Genomic DNA, 19,099 nt, shown 5'->3' on the forward strand with positions numbered 1-19,099 from the left:
TCCGTGGAGCAATCTTTACCAGGTAAATTAATAGTGGATTCAAACATTTCTCCTTTTTCTCTCTCTCTTGCTCATGAGCTTTCTGGATTGATGGTTTGTCTTGATGGAATTGGATTCTCTCCACTACCCTTCCTATCCTCTTCCCCTCCACCACCCTCATTTTCTCTTCACAACCATTGAATCAAAACTCCAATAGTCCAGATTTAATATTTTATCACATTTTATAAAAATAAATATTATGATAAAAAATAGATAAATAAATTTAAACTGTTAAAATCTAATTTGAACAATTCATAACTACAAACTGTTATTATAGAGCAAATTTTTTTTAATTTTTTTTATTACAATTGTAAACTGTTCAGACCAGATTTTAACAGTTTAAATTTATTTATTTATTTTTTTAATAACATTATTTTTATAAGATGTTAAATATGAACTATTAGAATTTTGATCCAATAATTATAAAGAGAAAAAAAGGGTAGTGGAAGGAAAGAGAATGGAAAGGCAGTGGAGAGAATCCAACCCCTCACCTGCCTGTCATCTTCCTCCCCCACTCCACGACGAACTTTCCAGATAGTATTTTGTGGAGGATCGGGAGCTGTGTGCCAAGAACAACGAAGACGTTTCCCCGTACTTGTGGTGAACAAGCTCAATCAAAACCATCAGTGTCTATGGCTGCTGCTGCGGCGTCGTTCAGGTCTGTCCTACAACAAGCTCAGCAGGCCGCTGAGCGGTCCGGCCGAAGTGCCCCGCAGATCCGACTCGTTGCCGTTAGCAAGACTAAGCCAATTTCTGTTATCCGCGAGGTCTATGATGCTGGTCATCGATGCTTTGGCGAGAACTACGTTCAGGAGCTCATTGAGAAAGCTCCTCAGGTCCTTCGTCTTGTTTCTCCGCTGTGCTTGTTTGATTTTATTCCGTGGTATCTCTTTTTTGTTTACCCCTTTTGTCGAGATTTTGATTAAAGCCTCTTTTTCGTTTCAATGTTTAGACGAAGAATGATTTAACATTTCTAATCTCCTTGATTTTGTTTCCTGCCCATTGTAATCGGTAATAGAGGACACTCTGATCGAGTAATCTTTTTCTCTTGCAGCTTCCAGATGATATTGAGTGGCATTTCATTGGGAATTTGCAGAGCAATAAAGTGAAGCCTCTTTTGGGTATGAGTAGTTTAATCCTTGAGGTTGTGTTGAATAGAGCTTCTTGGGAATTGTTTTTTTAGCCCTTTAACTGAATTCATGGCATCTTTATCCTGTTCAATTCTATGATGACACGCGATAAACTTCAAACTGGAAATTATGACGAATCTTAGTGTTGATCTTAGGAACCGGACCTATGAGATTCAGAGGAGAATTTTATGATACAAAGTAATGGTAAAATTATTCTTAATCTTTTGTGCTGTCGCTTATTGGAGTGACTATTTTAATACAGAGGAGCTATTTTTTCCCCTCCTCCCGGAAAGGTGCCATTGAATGTTTGGGTTGTTTATGCATTCATTTTATAATTTTATTTGACTAGCTTCTGCGTCTTATGGAATATACTCATTTTTACTCCACGCAATTATCTGATTTTAATATGGTTCCATTTTCCATTTACAGGCGGTGTTCCAAATCTTGCATATGTAGAGACAGTAGATGATGAGAAGGTATGTTATTCGTGCGTGTTTTTGCTTGCTCTAGGAAGACTGGTGCATTAGTGTTCAAGTTCTCATAGGAACGACGTTGTAATTTGCTGCAGACTTCACTAGTTCACTTAACCGATGTTTACAAGAAAGTATAAAGTTGCCGCTTGCCACTCTATCAGTGGGTTTAATTTTTAGTTGTACGGAGGCAAATTTGTCCTAAATCCTTTTTGAATTTCAATTCTTATCCAATGGACAAAAGTTTCTGCTCTAACTTTCTTCTTTAACCTTCTTCTGTGCTATGTTCGGTTCGACAAAGCGTAGTTTGAAATCTTATTAGAAACTGTACTTTACTGTGAAATAATGCCTGTAGCTTTAGCATACGCATAACTATTGTACCTTCCCGTTTTCTGTTACAAACAATTAACTGATTGCTTGCTTAGCTTTCTTTATGCGATTGTTTGCTGGCAGATAGCAAATCATCTTGACGGTGCAGTAGCAAACATTGGCAGAAAGCCTTTGAAAGTTTTTGTTCAAGTGAATACAAGTGGAGAAACATGTAAGCTACAATTGATTTTCCTATTTTTTCGGTTTATGCATTGTCTTAATAAAATGACATGCTTGTGTTAGATGTCATGGACCCTATGTTGCGCTGCTTCTATTAGATGAATCCCAAAATAACGTCTGCAGCTTGCAATCATATTATTGGATTTATGTCCAACAAATCACTCCTTTAAATAGACTAAACCTTAGTTATCAGACTAAAAGTCATATTGATGGGCTGCTTGATGGAGGACTTGCTGGTTTACAGTTTATATCCTGAATCTTGGTGTACATTTTTGTTTTAGTATTATAAATCACGTGACCAATCTAATCCTTGAACATAACGTTTTCAATTTGGTTCCAAGATGATAAATATTTTGCTATCTTGGTGCAGCAAAATCTGGTGTCGAACCTGCTGGATGTGTTGACCTTGTAAAGCATGTCAGGAGCTGCCCTAACCTTGAGTTTTGTGGTTTAATGACTATTGGTATGCCAGATTATACAGCTACGCCAGAAAATTTTAAGGTGGTGGCTGGTGCCCTGAATGTTTAACTTGTAGTTCCCCTCCTTTGCGGGTGAATTTCCTTGAAACTAATGTTTCTTCTATTCTCCAGACACTATCTGATTGTAGAAGCCAGGTTTGTAAAGAACTTGGAATGTCAGAAGAGCAGTGTGAGCTATCGATGGGAATGTCTTCAGACTTTGAGCTAGCTGTAAGAAATCTACTTGTGGTTCGCATGCGTTGGGCCGAAAGGAGAAGTAATGTCTAAAGAGTGTTTAACCAGCCAACTTTATAATTTTGCAGATTGAGATGGGAAGTACAAATGTGAGGGTTGGATCTAGCATATTTGGCGCCAGAGAGTATCCAAAGAAAGAAGCCCAGTAGCTCTCCCGATTTTGCAGCCTCGTTCGAGTTCCCAACTCCTTATGCAGAAAAATTGTGGGTGATCATGAGCAGACAAGTTTTTGGGGATTACAGAGGGTCAATGTCAGAAAAGCCTGAATAAATACATTGACGTTGAAAATAAAATAAAATTCACTCAATGGGATGTGTATTGTTTTTCTTTTTCTTTTCTCTTTGGTACCTCCATCCCCTGTTGTCCCAACAGGGGATGGGGGAAAATGTAACTCTCGATTTCCTGGCCACAAATCTTGTATGTCAAAAACAGCAATGCGAAGAAGAAACAAACCAGAACAGGTCATGAGAAAGCAAATTGCTTCCTACGTAAGCTTCAATGCTCCTCTCTTTTTCTTTTTATTATTTTTTTCCCCAAAATAACAAGGCTATGCTAGAATGGCTCAGGAGAAAACAAAGACTAAGTCAGAGGCAAAAGGTCTCCATATCGTAAAGAAGAGCTGTCTTTCAATGCTTAAAGTGACAAGACCTATGAGAAAAAGAGAGAGATGCTCTGAGTGCACACTAGTGTCTAAGCATTGGGGACATTTTATACTTTCACTTTAAATATATGGTATTTTTCAAAAAGTTACATGTTTTAATATGTAAAGCATATTATGAAGAAATACTAATCTTTGATTATTTATTTCTAATAGAAAGCAAGTAATTTTGATATACTCCCGTAGATGTTTTAGATAACAAAGGTATTAGTGGTCTTTAGAATTTCATAAAATGTCTTGTTTACTGAAATGTAGGACTTTTGGAGCTATGGATTTATCGAATTGTTTTCATAATTTGAGAATAAATCAAAATTTTTATTTACTACGTACAATCTTAATTATAAGAGCTAGTTGACTAATTTAACAAAATTACGGAAAGAAGTTAAGTTAATTATTTGTAATAAATATGTATTATCTTTTCTAAAATATCTTTACTAATTAAGTATGCTAGTTAAAACTACAATTATTAGAAGGACTATCTTGAAAAAAATTGAGTAAATATGAGAGATAAAATAGATTGGGTTTTTATATTTAGGACCAACATAAAAGTCAAACGGGATCTTATATTAAAGACAGGAGGTAGTATAATTTTTGCCACATTCTCAAATCACTCAATAAAATGATCAATATACAATGATTTTATATTTAATATTTTATTAACACGCAATAATTTCTTGGATGCTGTAAGAATCTATATGGTCTCAATTACGAAGTCGTTTGCCCCTAAACTTCGTCAGCACCATTTGGAGCTACAGAAGATAGAAATAGGCGCGTGTAGATGGTAGGGCAGTTGATTTGCTGAGAGAAGGACGAAAGAATTCAAAGAGGGAGATCATTTTTCTCAGTGGAAATCCAGAGATGAACAGGAAGCAACAAAAGGCGTTGAAGCTGTTATCGTGGATACTGGCACTCACTCTGGCGGTTTATATAGCGGGATGACCCTGACATTGGCAACTCAGCAAAAGTGTTGCCGCCGTTTGCCGCGACGCCTCTCCTTCTTCCTGTCCTCCTTGTCCCTGCGATTGCCCTCTTGAGCCTCTTCTTTCTCTTCCCGAAGGTACTTCTCTTTTTCTTTCCTCCATTTTTTCTTGGCTTCTCTTTTCACCTCTGATGAGTGATGACGCTTGATTGACAAGTTGGAGTTTATTCCTGCTTCTTGGCCTGATGGGGAATTCCGGAAACTCAATTTCTTATTCAAATGTTGATACTTTGCATTGTGTTGATCAGGTCAAATGAAGTAGTGTATCTGTGTTTTTGTTTCTTCTTTTTGAAGACAATGTGATAAAGGAGGAAAGAAATTCCATAGGTGTATCCCTTTATTTTCTAAATAAATTTGTATCTATTAGATGGTGGCCAAGGCTCATATACATCACACTGTCCAATATGATAAGTCGTACTATTCATAAGTATCGCTGTATGTAGAGCCGGGAAAACGGGCCGAGCCCATCGGGCCGGCCCGTTTAGGCCCTGAAATTACGAGGGCCGGGTTTGATATTTTTTTCTTAAAATGAGAAACAAGCCCTGGAGGGCTGGCCCTGAAGGGCCGAGGGCTTAAAAGGGCCGGCCCTTTTAAGCCCTTTTGTAATTTTTTTATTTTTTAAATTTTTTTATATAATATTAATGTTATTAATTTTTTACATTATTAATAATATTTCAAATATTTAGTTATTATTATCATTTTAAAATTAAATTTAGTTTTAGACAATAATTTATCTAATTAAATTTTTAAAAAATCGGTTAATTTGGACTTTAATAATGATTTGATTTATATTATATGCGTTGATATTTTAAACTATATATATTTGATAATAGAATATTTTTATACTTATATAACTTGTGATTCTATAATTTGAATTAGAAATTCATGAGTTTCAACAACAATGTTTCTCACATTAAAGTAAAATAATAGTTAGATTGCAAAATTCAAAAATAAAATTCTTATAAAGAAGAAAAACTTGATATTTTTGTTACGAAAGAAAAGCATACTTATGAAGAAAAGTAATTAATTATAGTGATGATGAAGTTTCAAAAGATTAATGACAGTGTTTATTTATTGCACAATTGCATTATAGATAAAACTTTTAGATGTTGTTATCTTGTTAATGAATGTTTTAGATGTTCTTAGATGTTGATGAATATTTATATATGATGATATTTTATATTTGTGACTTAATTTTATTCATATTTATGTCTTTTATTAATAATTTCATTGGTTTATTTTTATATTTTTATAAAAAAATTTGATAAATATAAAAAATAGTATTTTTCCTTAAACGGGCCAAAAGCCCGCGGGCCGGCCCTGGCCCTGTAGCTTAAGGGTCGGGCTTAGCAAATTGGGGTATTTTTTAAAATTTCAGCCCTGGAGGGCCGGCCCTTTTAAGCCCGCCAGCCCTGAAGGGTCAGCCCTGGAGGGCCGGGCCGGCCCTGATTCCCGCTCTAGCTGTATGATCGACTTCATGTGAATCTTTTAGATATATACATATATATATATATATATATATAGATTTTAAAAGAAAAACAATATAATCATAAATGTGTTTCAGTAAATAGTTATAGGAATGAATTACAATATTTATGACTTATGAATCATGTAATTTGATATAAATTTATTATGTTGAAGAATGATTAAAATTAGAATTTCAACATAAATTTCATAAGAAAACCCTGTAGTTAAACATTTTAATTTGTATCCTCTAGCCGCCTAGATGGTGTAAATTAATATTAAATCTAAACTATCTAAATTAACATTGGATGATTGAGGTTTAATTTCATTTTATTTTTATTATTTTGAAAGATATACAATATATAATAAAAATAATCTCATCATTAAAATTTAATATATTAATGAAAATAATTTGCATTTTTCTAATTTCCTCGGCACTAATTCATCACAGGAGGGGAATAGTGAGAACACGATGTGTCGTTTTGTGACCACCCGTCGCCTTCCGCCCCCACGTCAAGGCGAACTTTTTAGATGCCGTTTTCCCGTTGCATCGTCCGTTTTTTTTGTGGAGGGCCTTTTTTTTTTAGTCTTTTTTTTTTTTTGTGGAGGGTCGGGAGCTCTGTGCCAAGAACAACGAAGAGGTTTCCCCGTACTTGTGGTGAACAAGCTCAATCAAAACCATCGGTATCTATGGCCGCTTCAGCCCCCGTGGTGGGCGTCGCTGCGGCGTTGTTCAGGTCTGTCCTACAACGAGCTCAACAGGCTGCTGAACGGTCGGGCCGAACTGCCCAGCAGTTCCGACTCGTTGCCGTTAGCAAGACTAAGCCAGTTTCTGTTATCCGCGAGGTCTATGATGCTGGTCATCGATGCTTTGGCGAGAACTACGTTCGGGAGCTCGTTGAGAAAGCTCCTCAGGTCCTTCGTCTTGTTTTTCGTTTGAGCTTGTTTGATTTTATACCGTGATATCTCTTTTCTGTCTATCCCTTTTGTTGAGATTTTGATTAAAGTTTTAATTTTGGCTCTTTTTCGTTTCAATGTTTTGATGAAGAATGATTTAACATTTCTAATCTCCTTGATTTTGCTTCCTGCCCATTGTAATCGGTAATGGAGGACACTCTGATTCAATAATCTTTTTCTCTTGCAGCTCCCAGATGATATCGAGTGGCATTTCACTGGGAATTTGCAGAGCAATAAAGTGAAGCCTCTTTTGAGTATGAGTAGTTCGTGGGAATTGTTTTTTTAGCCCCTTAACTGAAGTCATGGCATATTTATCCTGTGCAATTCTATGATGACATGCGATAAATTCCAAACTGGAACGTATGATGAATCTTAGTGTTGATCTTAGGAACCCGGACCTATGAGATTCAGAGGAGAATTTTACGATACAAAGTAATAGTAAAATTATACTTAATCTTTTGTGCTGTCGCTTGTTGGAGTGACTATTCTTAATACAGAGAAGCTATTTTTTTTCCCTCCTCACGGAAAGGTTCCATTGAATGGTTGGGTTTTCTTTTTTTTTTTTTTGGTCAAAGAATGTTTGGGTTGTTTATGCATTAATGTTATAATTTTATTTGACTAGCTTGTGCGTCTTATGGAATATACTCATTTTTACGCGACGCATTTATCTGATTTTAATGTGGTTCCGTTTTCCATTTACAGCCGGTGTTCCAAATCTTGCATATGTAGAGACAGTAGACGATGCGAAGGTATGCTATTCATGCGTGTTTTGCTTGCTCTAGGAAGACTGGTGCATTAGTGTTCAAGTTCTCAAAAGGGCGACACCGTAGTTTGTTGCAGACTTCACTAGTTCACTTAACTCAACCGATGTGTACAAGAAAGTATAAAGTTGCCGCTTGCCACTCTATCAGTGGGTTTAATTTTTGGATCTGCGCAAGCAAATTTGTCCTAAATCTTTTTGGAATTTCAATTCTTATCCAATGGACAAAAGTTTCTGCTCTAACTTTCTTCTTTAACCTTCTTCTGTGCTATGTTTGATTCGACAAAGCTTAGTTTGAAATCTTATTAGAAACTGTACTTTACCCTAGTTATGTGAAATAATGCATGTAGCTTTAGCATACGCATAACTATAGTACCTTCCCCTTTTCTGTTACAAACAATTAACTGATTGCTTGCTTAGCTTTCTTTATGCGATTGTTTGCTGGCAGATAGCAAATCATCTTGACGGTGCAGTAGCAAACATTGGCAGAAAGCCTTTGAAAGTTTTTGTTCAAGTGAATACAAGTGGAGAAACATGTAAGCTACACTTGATTTTCCTATTTTTTGAATTTGTGCACTGTGTTAATAAAATGACATGTTTGTGTTGGATGTCATGGACCCTATGTTACACTGCTTCTATCAGATGAATCCCAAAATAACGTCTGCGGCTTGCAATCATATTATTGGATTTATGTCCGACAAATCACTCCTTTAAATAGACTAAACCTATGGTTAATATTTATCAGAATAAAAGCCATATTGATGGGCCGCTTCATGGAGTAGCTTGCTGGTTTACAGTTTATATCCTGATTCTTGGTGTACATTTCTGTTTCTTAGCATTATAAATCACATGACCAATCTAACGTTTTCAATTTGGTTCCAAGATGATAAATAATTTGCTATCTTCGTGCAGCAAAATCTGGTGCTGAACCTGCTGGATGTGCTGACCTTGTAAAGCATGTCAGGAGCTGCCCTAACCTTGAGTTTTGTGGTTTAATGACTATTGGTATGCCAGATTATACAGCTACGCCAGAAAATTTTAAGGTGGTGGCTGGTGCCCTGAATGTTTAACTTGTATTTCCCCTCCTTTGCGGGTGAATTTCCTTGAAACTAATGATTCTTCTATTCTCCAGACATTATCTGATTGCAGAAGCCAGGTTTGTAAAGAACTTGGAATGTCAGAAGAGCAGTGTGAGCTATCGATGGGAATGTCTTCAGACTTTGAGCTAGCTGTAAGAAATGTACTTGTGGTTCACGTGCGTTGAGCCGAAAGGAGAAGTAATGTCTAAAGATTGTTTAACCGGCCAACTTTATAATTTTGCAGATTGAGATGGGAAGTACAAATGTGAGGGTTGGATCTACCATATTTGGCGCCAGAGAGTATCCAAAGAAAGAAGCCCAGTAGCTCTCCCAATTTTGCAGCCTCGTTCGGGTTCCCAACTCCTTGTGCAGAAAAATTGTTGGTGATCATGCGCACACAAGTTTTTTGGGGATTACAAAAAATCAATGTCAGAAAAGCCTGTACAAATACATTGACGTTGAAAATAAAATAAATTTCACTTAATGGGATATGTGTTGTTTTTCCTTTCCTTTTCTCTTTGGTACCTCATGATTGTTGTCCCAACAGGGGATGGGGGAAAATGTAACTCCCGATTTCTTGGCCACGAATCCTGTATGTCGAAAACAGCAATGCGAAGAAGAAACAAACCAGAATAGGTCATGAGAAAGCAAATTGCCTCCTACATGAGCTTCAATGCTCTTCTCTTTTTCTTTTTCTTTGTCTCTTTTTCCCCCCAACATAACAAGGTACGCTAGAATGGTGAAGGAGAAAACAAATAAGTCAAGTTAGAGGCAAAAGGTCTCTATATCCTAAAGGAGGGCTGTCTTTCAATGCTTGCTAAAGTGACGAGCTATGAGAAAACGAGAAAAATGCTCTCAGGTACACACCAATGTTTAAGCATTGGAGGCATTTTCACTTGTTTTTTAAGAAGTTACATGTTTTAACATGTAAAGCATATTATGAAGAAATACTAATACTTACTTATTTTTTTGTAATAAAAAGCTAGATAGAAATTTTAGATAGAAAGGTATTAGTTGTCTTTAGAATTTCATAACATGTCTCGTTTATTGAAATGTAGGATTTTAGAACAAAATTTTACATATAAAACAAAGATGGTATTTTTAAAAATTCGTAATATGTAAAATTTTTTATTATAGTCATGCTATTGATCTATCGAATTGTTTTCATAATTAATATGAATTTGAGTTATAAATTAAAATTTATAATTATAATTTTTGCGACATTCTTAAATCACTCAATAAAATGGTCAATATACAATGATTTTATATTAAATATTTTAGTAACAAGCAATAATTTCTTGAATGCTGTAAGAGTTTTACAATAGAAAGATCAAACCATTAATTTCTGAATGCAAATAAGAATCTATATGATCTCAATTACGATGTCGTTTGCTCCCAAACTTCGTCAGCACCGTTTGGAGCTGGAGAAGAAACTATATATAGCACACACTACACAGAAATAGGTGCATGGAGATGGTGGGGCAGTTTATTTGCTGAGAGAAAGACGAAAGAATTCAAAGAGGAAGATCCTTTTTCTCAGTGGGAATCCAGAGATGAACAGGAAGCAACAAAAGGCGTTGAAGCTGTTATTGTGGATACTGGCACTCACTCTGGCGGTTTACATAGCGGGACGACCCTTATATTGGCAACTCAGCGAAGGTTTTGCCGCCGTTCGCCGCGACGCCTCTCCTTCTTCCTGTCCTCCTTGTCCCTGCGATTGCTCTCTTGAACCCCTTCTTTCTCTTCCCGACGGTACTTCTCTTTTTCTTTCCTTGAAATGGTGATTACACACACATTGCCATTTTTTTCTTGGCTTCTCTTTTCTCCTCTGATGGGGAATTCCGGAAACTCAATTTCTTATTCAAATGTTGATACTTTGCATTGTAGTGTTGATCAGGTCAAAATACCATGTGAAAGAATTCACACAATATCTGCTTGAATAGGCTCACCGGTAGACGCATCATACCTGAAAATCAATACTGAACTGAGTCTGAATCTGACGCAACAGGGGGGGCATATACTTAGACGTTATAGAACATAGCAGTCTCGATTGAAACCCGAACAGATTTGGCCTTCACATTATGTATTAAAATTCAAGTGCTTTCTAATATGTGGAATTGGATACTGTTAGATATAAGAACAAATGGATTCTTTATTGCCAACATTTCTTTGCTGTTAGCCAAGTGTGATAATTGCCAAAGGAAAAAAAGAAAAAGAAAAAGGATCAGCCTCACAACATTACTTCTGACTCTTACCGCGCATTACAATGGAAAATATAAACATGATAGTCTTTTAGCAAATGTTATTTATACATCTTACTTAGATATTAATCTCTGATTGCTATTTTTCTCGGTTTTCATTTAGATCTTGACCTTGCTTATTGATTGTGCAAGCTTAACTCGGCTTCTCTGCCTGTTTTCAACTGCAGGATTCAACAACTCCATTATAGGTAAATCTTTCCACCTTTACTAGTCCCTAAAAGTTACAGAAAGCTGTCAGTTTGAATTCAGACGGCAATCATGAGGCAGCCATTAGATAATCTTTTAAGTATCCAGAGTGTCTAGATCTCACCGAGGCTGAGGCATTCTTAGGTGGCTAAATTCAATTATGAGTGTGTTAATATATATGATTTCTTAAACAACCAAAATGGTAATCAGTCCTGATATGTGTTACATATAAGTGTGTTATAAAATAAAAATGTCAAAGATAATCTTAACTCGTTACTGGAAATCTTACTTTAGTATCATCTAGGTTAGGGGAAACTAATAGAATCTCTGCGGGATGATATACTAAAAAGGCGTTCCATAGGGTACGTTAGGGATTGAGGGATAAGGACAATAGAGAAGGAAAGCAAAGGAGATGTTTGGTTTAGATAGAACTTCGTCTTACGGTTTTCTTCACCTTCCATGAAAAGACAATGGTTTCAATTATATTTAGTACAATTGTAGATTGCATGAGACAAGATCCAGAGGTGAGCGAAGAGATGCAGAAGGGTTTTTTGGATCTGTTGTCAGAAGAAGTGAAGTTAAAGGAAGCTGAAGCTCTGGAAAAACATCAGCGAGCTGACATGGCTCTTTTAGAGGCTAAGAAGGTGGCATCGCAGTATCAAAAGGAGGCTGACAAGTGCAATTCAGGGATGGAGACATGTGAGGAGGCAAGGGAAAAGGCAGAAGAAGCACTTGAAGATCAGAGGAAAATAACTGCTTTGTGGGAGCTCAGGGCTCGCCAAAGAGGATGGAGTCCACATTAGGATAGGGCAGCGCTCTTTCATCTGAGTAAAAGTATCATCATCCAACATCTTTATTGTTAGTTTTTTTCATTATGATCTCATACATTGATTCTTTTTAGCGGTTCCTCGGTATTAGTTACTAAGAAGCAATTTCCCATGAAAATTCCAGTTTCAGACTGCTTGGCTTTGTTCTTAATCAGCCTAGCACTTCTCTAGGGTCAATGCAGAAACGTCATCATCTTCCTGATGAGGCTTGAACCTCAACTTTCACTTCCATGACCGTGCTTTAAGATTTGAGTTGAGAATAATAAAAGTGAACGTGCTTGGGGACAGAGAATGCTGGCCTACACCATGTTTATGGAAAACTTCTGTTTAGGTCACATGCTAAAGTGAGAGAATTTCGCGAAGACTACTTTATTCGGAGAAAGGGAGGGGAAAAAAATTACTTTAATTCCTTTTCCCTCCTTCGAAAACAACAATAAAACGGCTACTTTTCCTTTAATTCTCTCCCTTCTCTCTTTCATTTTCTCACCAAACATGGGGGCAGGGAAATATCCCTTTTGGCCCCCTTCTAGGGAGAATATACATACCAAAAGAAATTTTTGACTGTCAAACTTTGAAAGCAGCGGTTAAGAGTGGAATATTAACATTTCTGGGATGCCAGCACCCAAATCATTTTCATGCTCTCTCAAGTTGTCACTAGAAGTTCAAATAACTGCTTTTCATTTCAATCCCAATCTCCTCTAATGTCATTAATGAGCGATTTTTTTTTTTGGGGGGTTATTTTAAATAGAAGACCATGATAAAATCCTACAAAATGAAAATGACTAAATATTAAGTTGAGAAAGGCCTACATGCCACAGGAGATTCCCGGAGGATGATATACCTCGCCCCTATACGGTGAACTAGAGCATTTAGTCGTAATTTAGGCGACCAACAGCGGCGGGGTTAAAAACACTTCGAACGTAATCCAAGCATACTATGCTACTCATGTGGAAGGTCGGAACTTGAACATTATAAGCATGTATTCTTTCATTTCTTCGCTTTCATTTTTATATATTCTGAAATCTGAACGCATCTACCTTAACTAGCATTATCTACTTTTTGTTTCCTAAAACTACATTTATTTCTTACTATCTGAGCGTGAAAGGAAATCAGAGAGTCCCAAAGTTTTCAGAAATAATCGCAGCTTTTTGAAGCCTTTATAAATTAAATAATTCATGTAACAGATCGCTGTTCTACATCTGATGTATTTGTATGAAGCCTTCTCTACAAGACAAGATAAAATTATCTTTATCTGCTTGTTACCACCGACCATACCTACATATCGCTGAATAAACTATTTCAGCTGCAAATGATCTTTATCTGCTTGTTACTATTGACCGTATCTACCTCTGAACTGAACTATTCTCAGCAGCGGCGATATCTCATCCCCTTCTATCTGCAAAATTGGGGCAGTAGAAGCTGTCTTTAAACTCGAAATAGCCCCACTTGGCGTTCGAAGTATAGATTGTATGAGTTAGTATATGGCTAGAGTGCTTGATGAACATATGCATCACGTCATGTATGACTGTCTAATGACGAAGATAGTTCAGAGCCGCTGATCGAGTCATCACTCAACAGGCGCATAGCAGCTCCCCGAGAGAATTTCCGAGCAAATATAAAACAAGGAACAGATGTTGAATTGTTGCGGCACCATTCTGTACGGTACTCAGTCTCATAATATATATGATTGATGCCCTGTTCAAAAAAGAAGGAAACTCCAAATGATAAGCATGTAGTTGCTGTAGTAAGACCAAAAATAAAGTCTAATTATAATGGTTGATGCTAATCCTACATATCAATAACTGCTAGATATATTGATCGAAAGAAAAACAATCTCCCACTGATGGAGCAGAGAAACAGAAATAATTATTCAGAAAGCATATATTAAAACAAGCATAACAGATGCAAATCATGAGTAATTATTATCTATAAAACTTCCTTTATCTTTCCAACAAAACCATTTTTTATTTCAAACCCAGCAAACTTCATATCTACAAGCATGAGGGGAAGAAAGAATGTGAATTATAGCAACACACAGGATGATTCAAGACCAGCACGGATTTCAAGTTGTTCTGTCCAGTCATTCCCACCACATTATGTGCCACAGCAGTATAAACATCAATTTTTCATTAATATAAATTGAAAATCATCTTTGTCTCAGCTTTCTTTTGTGGGGAGGGGATTCGAGGCTTTGACCAATGTCAGTCAACTAATATGGCAAGTGAGACAACGAAAAATAACCTTTATTTCCCTTATTTTTTCAGGGCTAGCATTTGCATAGCCGAAGGTCATAGGATGCCACCCTTTATTCTCCATTTTTGTTACAGACTCATTCCACACTGTATAGGTTAATGTTCTCCTTTCAAGTTCACCTTCGAGGCCATGCATCTGAAACAAAAGCACAAGAATAAGAATGGAAATCATGACTTGTAACAAAAATTATGATCAAGATCATTAATGAATAAGTGGAAAAGGAAAAATAGTGTAAATTGACTTGCTTGATGCATTAGATGAACATCTAATATAGAAATGGGAGAAGGAAAAAATTATTCAGCATCTTACCGCAAGCAATGTCTGGACGTAGTGTTCATCTGGGATACAGTTGTGCTGCTTCTGAAGTTTCTGTGCTTACACCAAAATTATCACACATCAATATAAGGAAAATAAATGATAGCACCATAACATTTTCTCTGACTATTCCACAATCTGATCTAGTCTTCATCCATCCAATATGTACCATGCTACTAGGATCTACATAACCTTATTTCTATTGAATTTTTCATGAGATTAGCTATATGTATCTCACAGCAGCAAATGAACAGCTCTTGGGTGAGAACTGAAAAAACAGAGAAATTAAAGCTGAATTCTTTTTTTCTTGTCCCCCCCCCGGGGGTCCAACATTAAAAAATTCAGCAACCAAGTGGTTAATTAAGTTGCAATATGTTTAACCACTTCTCTAATTACTTGTCCCTAAATTTGAAGTCCTTTCCCTTAAATCCCTAATGTGTAAGTCTCCCTAAGTTGTTCATAAATTCTGCTAAAGAATTTCACATATTGCAATATAGAGTTGCTATCACTACAATGTGAAACATATTAACAAGGTTAAATGCACAAATTAAACATCCTTCTTGAAAATTTACATAAACCTGGATACTGAACATTCACAAGGTATGTTAATGGATACTGAACATTCACAAGGTATGTTAATCAAATATAAGATAAAGGAGTCCTATATTTCCAGAAGCCAAATTTTTTTTTTTTTTTGGGTCTCGCTATCAATATTAACCCCATGAATCTCTTAGAAGTTCCATCATATATTAACAAAACTGGCCAGTTTCAATTACTTGCACTAGCAAAAAACACTTATCATGTAAAGCAGGGTAAAGGAAGATTGAAGAGAACACCTAATAAATTTATTAAGCAGGACCTTTTGGTTATCCAAATATTTGGTTGTTGACAGAGCATATAGCGTTATGCAATTCATGAGACCAACCTAGAATATGACTTCTTGTTATTGCAAAAAAAAAAAAAAAAACTTCCAAGTGCATATCTCAGAATTAATCAATTTCAAATAAAGGCAAACGTACTTTTCAATTATTCGTAGATCCTAGATGCCTATGACAGGAATTTTGACCATGCAACAACCCCCCACAAACAAAGAAAAAAAAAATCAACATTAATATAAAGAAAACCAAATTACCACCACTTACAAGATTGAGCTTTCCCTTTCTAGCATCCACTGGTGGGCGTCGCTGCAAAGCAAGAAGAAAATTAAAAGGTTTTGTATTGATAATCATGCAGTGCTTACTTACAGGTTAACCAGTAATGAACAATAATGTATACTAAATACTTTGATTTTGAATTCTCAGATTTTCAGGGTAACATGAGTTTCATATAATATCAAATTTAACCAACGTTAGGAAAAATGGTAAGTGTAAACAAGAATTTATCCAACTATAGATTAACTTAATACCTTGCAATATTTTTTAAAAACTGGAAAGACAACTTCATCGTCTGCAATCACTGCTGCATGGCTACGAATCAAAGTGATCCACTGGAATTCCAAAATAATTTCCCATTAATGCATAATTCTAGAAAGACATGGCCACAACTGTCATTCTCTGTACTGAATCAAAATTCAAAATTGATTTGATATGTACAAATGAATTCGTAGCTAAAAAGTATCCTGGTTTTCAAATTGGAAATATTGGTTCCTTCATGCTGTGAGTAAAGCCTTCAGATTATACAAGGCTAGTAATGAGAGTCAAGTTCTATAGAATAACAGTGGCTTGATTTTCAATCAAGCGTGGAGTAGCATTTTTTTTCCTCCAGTGAACTTGGAAAAAATATGACATGCTTGCCTCTGTATATGAACAATTAGAATATCTGAGTTTTGTTATTGTTTAGAGTTTTTTCCCCTGGTCCCTCATCTATCACTGCATCACTCCTCAAATAATATCATGGAAAGTTATTTGTTCGCAAGATCATGTAAAGTATACCTAACCCACTGGCTGTAACAGACCGCAAAGCAAAAATTCTACAAAATGCAACTCAGGCGGCAAAGAAATCCGAGCAACAGACAACAAATTTCTTTTAAAGGTCATGGATTCTCTTAAAGAAAAAGAAGATATATGCTGCAAAAATACATTTTAGCTAGGACAAATAACCTGGGACCCTTTACGCCATCTTTCTCTTGGTATTTTAGGTGACATTTTGGGGTTGTAGCGGCCCTCCTTCACATCGAGGAAGCTGCAATACAAACAAACGACTAAGTTGCAGCTCCAAACCTTCTGCATTACACAAAAGGGTAAGAAATTGCATTATGAAGTCATTTTGATACACCCGGTCTACAATGAATTAGTGCTAAGCACCTCCAGAGTCAAAGTCGTCTTCTACCTGTCCACGAAACTCCTTGGTGAACCCATGACATAGTTGTACACATAGTTAAAGTTGTACAGAGGGGCACAACTGCACATAGGAAACAGGAAACGAAGAGAGAGTAAGTTCGCACACATATATCCCCGGCCCCAACCCCTCCTCTTTCTTAGAAAAAGAATTGAAACAGTAAGCTAAGGAGGTGAAATCAAGAAAAGCTTAAATCCTAATGGAAATCTATGTCATAAATTTATAACATGGAGAAAGTAATATGACAACTAGTCCTGAATAAACACAGAGGTGAATATTAAATGTTGTATTTCAGGCGGCGCATAACTCGAAATTCAATCGAGCTCACATAAACCAAACATTTACGGTAGCGTTTGGCGGTAGAGATGAAAAAAACCTCATGCATGCATGGAATCGACATCAACACCAACCTATCAGAGAGAAGAACAAATCTTTGATTTGCGGGGTCTTCCAAAGCCGCATCCAGTAACAACCTTTCAGCCTGAATCATACTCGATTCGCCCCATAAAACCTAAAATATGCAACGCCAAATAAGTAAATTCTTAATTCAACTTAAAAAATAATAATATTAACATGAAACACCCGGCCATAAACTGATTTCATTTTTCCTTTTCCTTGGTTTCCCTTGAAGAGCCTTCCAACCTTCACCATTGTTTCGGAGAACAAACTTTTTGGTTGAGCTGTTTTTTTGTTAAACTACTTTCTCAGCAAAATAATCACTTCACCTGAATGCTGTTACTCAATTGTCGACCGTAAAAGTAGTGTGACCTCGTGGTAGATTCATCGAACACAAACCCAGGCGCCGAATGGACATAAATGGAGAAATTAGCGACGTCACCGTTCTGCAAACACAGAAAAAGCCGAAATAAGAACACCACAAAACCCGAACACTTCTTCAATAAAACGCAATCGCAGCAAACCTCGAAGAAGGTTGCCCAGAGAAAATCGAGAGGGAGTTCGCGGCGGGCGAGGAACATAAAGGCGATCTTGGGAGGGCCATCGAAGGTCTCAAGAGAAATTCGGGACCTCCTCCGAGAAGAAGGAGTGGACAGTTCCGATTGGGAATGAAGCTTGAAGAAAGCGAAGGCGCAGAGGGAAAGACAGACGCAGAAGAGTATCAAAAGCTTGAAGCTAAACCGGGTAGCTTGGCGTCTCGCTAGTGGAGGCGCCTTCTTCGTCATGCCTAACCCTGCTATTCCCAAAATGAGGAAGTTGAATTGGATGCGAGAAGAGTTCGACAAGCATTTCAAAATCAAATTGCTGATCACCATTACCGTTGTTGGGAGAAAAAGGGTGGCTGTGCCTGTGCAGGTAGGCAGTGAACTCCCAAGCTGAAGGCTTTCAAGATTCTTCAGCAAACAGGTCAATACGTCGTCGACGGAAATCTCGTGAACCTACCGAGCTCGAGGCGATGGTCATGGTATACAGGTACGCAAAATACCCGCGTCGCCGATGTGGAAACAGAAATAAAAGACAAACAAAGTCTCACTTTATTTGTGTCGGCCAAATTATTTTTTATTTATTTTTTAAAATAATTTTTATAATAATAATAATTTAACTAATATATTCTTCCGATCTCAAATATAAGACCATTATATACTTATATAAGGGTCTTATATTTAGAAGTATAAAAGGGTCTTATATTTAGAACAGAAGGAATACTTGATTAGTAAAAATATTTTTAAAAAATAATACTTATTTATTACAAATAACTGATTTAACTAATTTTTTAATTTATTTAAAGTAACCGTCTAGTTCTTATATTAAAGGGAAAATGGCAATTAGGTCTCACTTAAGGAAATTAAATATAAAAAAGTCTCTTGAAATCATAAAATTATTTTAAAGTCTCAAAAAAAATTTTGTATTAAATTTTATTTGTTTACTAACCAAATTACCCTTTTTTTTTAAAAGTTTGTATTGGCAATTGAAAGAGCAGTGGTTGACAACTCAGGGTGCAAGGATTGACAACTATCGCGGCTGGTTTGACAACTTATGGTATGATATCCTTGCACTTTGAGTTGTCAACCACTGCTCTTGCAGTTGTCAATACAAAGTTTAAAAAAGAAGAAGAGTAATTTGGTAATTAAACAAATAAAATTTATTACAAAAAGGTCCCTTGGGA

At 36.3% G+C, this 19,099-nt stretch overlaps 4 protein-coding genes across 4 annotated transcripts; 3 read left to right on the forward strand and 1 right to left on the reverse strand.

Annotated features, from left to right (window-relative positions):
* The first annotated feature begins 527 nt into the window (after nucleotides 1-527).
* LOC114714683 (pyridoxal phosphate homeostasis protein) lies at nucleotides 528-3,393 on the forward strand. The gene is made up of 7 exons (XM_028899442.1): nucleotides 528-875; nucleotides 1,094-1,160; nucleotides 1,599-1,645; nucleotides 2,093-2,180; nucleotides 2,559-2,689; nucleotides 2,779-2,877; nucleotides 2,970-3,393. The coding sequence occupies exons 1-7, from the start codon at nucleotides 672-674 to the stop codon at nucleotides 3,048-3,050; spliced, it is 717 nt and encodes a 238-aa protein (XP_028755275.1). The 5' UTR covers nucleotides 528-671; the 3' UTR covers nucleotides 3,051-3,393.
* Nucleotides 3,394-6,595: 3,202 nt separating this feature from the next.
* Nucleotides 6,596-9,307, forward strand: LOC114714682 (pyridoxal phosphate homeostasis protein). The gene is made up of 7 exons (XM_028899441.1): nucleotides 6,596-6,917; nucleotides 7,147-7,213; nucleotides 7,662-7,708; nucleotides 8,168-8,255; nucleotides 8,632-8,762; nucleotides 8,852-8,950; nucleotides 9,043-9,307. The coding sequence occupies exons 1-7, from the start codon at nucleotides 6,693-6,695 to the stop codon at nucleotides 9,121-9,123; spliced, it is 738 nt and encodes a 245-aa protein (XP_028755274.1). The 5' UTR covers nucleotides 6,596-6,692; the 3' UTR covers nucleotides 9,124-9,307.
* A 1,026-nt stretch (nucleotides 9,308-10,333) lies between these two features.
* On the forward strand, nucleotides 10,334-12,340 carry LOC114714640 (uncharacterized). The gene is made up of 3 exons (XM_028899394.1): nucleotides 10,334-10,550; nucleotides 11,227-11,247; nucleotides 11,747-12,340. The coding sequence occupies exons 1-3, from the start codon at nucleotides 10,352-10,354 to the stop codon at nucleotides 12,046-12,048; spliced, it is 522 nt and encodes a 173-aa protein (XP_028755227.1). The 5' UTR covers nucleotides 10,334-10,351; the 3' UTR covers nucleotides 12,049-12,340.
* Nucleotides 12,341-13,197: 857 nt separating this feature from the next.
* On the reverse strand, nucleotides 13,198-18,434 carry LOC114714639 (glycosyltransferase BC10). The gene is made up of 11 exons (XM_028899393.1): nucleotides 18,252-18,434; nucleotides 17,898-18,166; nucleotides 17,703-17,819; nucleotides 17,388-17,488; nucleotides 16,969-17,040; nucleotides 16,740-16,821; nucleotides 16,046-16,126; nucleotides 15,783-15,824; nucleotides 14,635-14,694; nucleotides 14,314-14,460; nucleotides 13,198-13,767 (listed from the first exon to the last, which is right to left on the reverse strand). Exons 2-11 carry the CDS (start codon nucleotides 18,156-18,158, stop codon nucleotides 13,588-13,590), a joined length of 1,143 nt encoding a protein of 380 aa, XP_028755226.1. The 5' UTR covers nucleotides 18,159-18,166; nucleotides 18,252-18,434; the 3' UTR covers nucleotides 13,198-13,587.
* Nucleotides 18,435-19,099: the final 665 nt, after the last annotated feature.

This window comes from Neltuma alba, unplaced genomic scaffold (genome assembly GCF_004799145.2).
Source record: "Neltuma alba isolate B1F8T4 unplaced genomic scaffold, ASM479914v2 tig00011524_pilon, whole genome shotgun sequence".
Lineage (NCBI taxonomy): Eukaryota > Viridiplantae > Streptophyta > Magnoliopsida > Fabales > Fabaceae > Neltuma > Neltuma alba.

Coding starts and splice junctions, on each gene's coding strand:
- LOC114714683 (XM_028899442.1), top strand. CDS start 672: ATGGCTGCTGCTGCGGCGTCGTTCAGGTCTGTCCTACAACAAGCTCAG. Junction 2,181..2,558: donor GAATACAAGTGGAGAAACAT/GTAAGCTACAAT, acceptor ATCTTGGTGCAG/CAAAATCTGGTGTCGAACCT. Junction 2,690..2,778: donor CTACGCCAGAAAATTTTAAG/GTGGTGGCTGGT, acceptor TCTATTCTCCAG/ACACTATCTGATTGTAGAAG.
- LOC114714682 (XM_028899441.1), top strand. CDS start 6,693: ATGGCCGCTTCAGCCCCCGTGGTGGGCGTCGCTGCGGCGTTGTTCAGG. Junction 7,214..7,661: donor TAAAGTGAAGCCTCTTTTGA/GTATGAGTAGTT, acceptor TTCCATTTACAG/CCGGTGTTCCAAATCTTGCA. Junction 7,709..8,167: donor AGACAGTAGACGATGCGAAG/GTATGCTATTCA, acceptor GTTTGCTGGCAG/ATAGCAAATCATCTTGACGG.
- LOC114714640 (XM_028899394.1), top strand. CDS start 10,352: ATGAACAGGAAGCAACAAAAGGCGTTGAAGCTGTTATTGTGGATACTG. Junction 10,551..11,226: donor CCTTCTTTCTCTTCCCGACG/GTACTTCTCTTT, acceptor TTTCAACTGCAG/GATTCAACAACTCCATTATA. Junction 11,248..11,746: donor ATTCAACAACTCCATTATAG/GTAAATCTTTCC, acceptor GTACAATTGTAG/ATTGCATGAGACAAGATCCA.
- LOC114714639 (XM_028899393.1), bottom strand. CDS start 18,158: ATGACGAAGAAGGCGCCTCCACTAGCGAGACGCCAAGCTACCCGGTTT. Junction 17,041..17,387: donor TTTGTTCTTCTCTCTGATAG/GTTGGTGTTGAT, acceptor TCCTATGTGCAG/TTGTGCCCCTCTGTACAACT. Junction 13,768..14,313: donor AAAAAATAAGGGAAATAAAG/GTTATTTTTCGT, acceptor TTTTTTGAACAG/GGCATCAATCATATATATTA.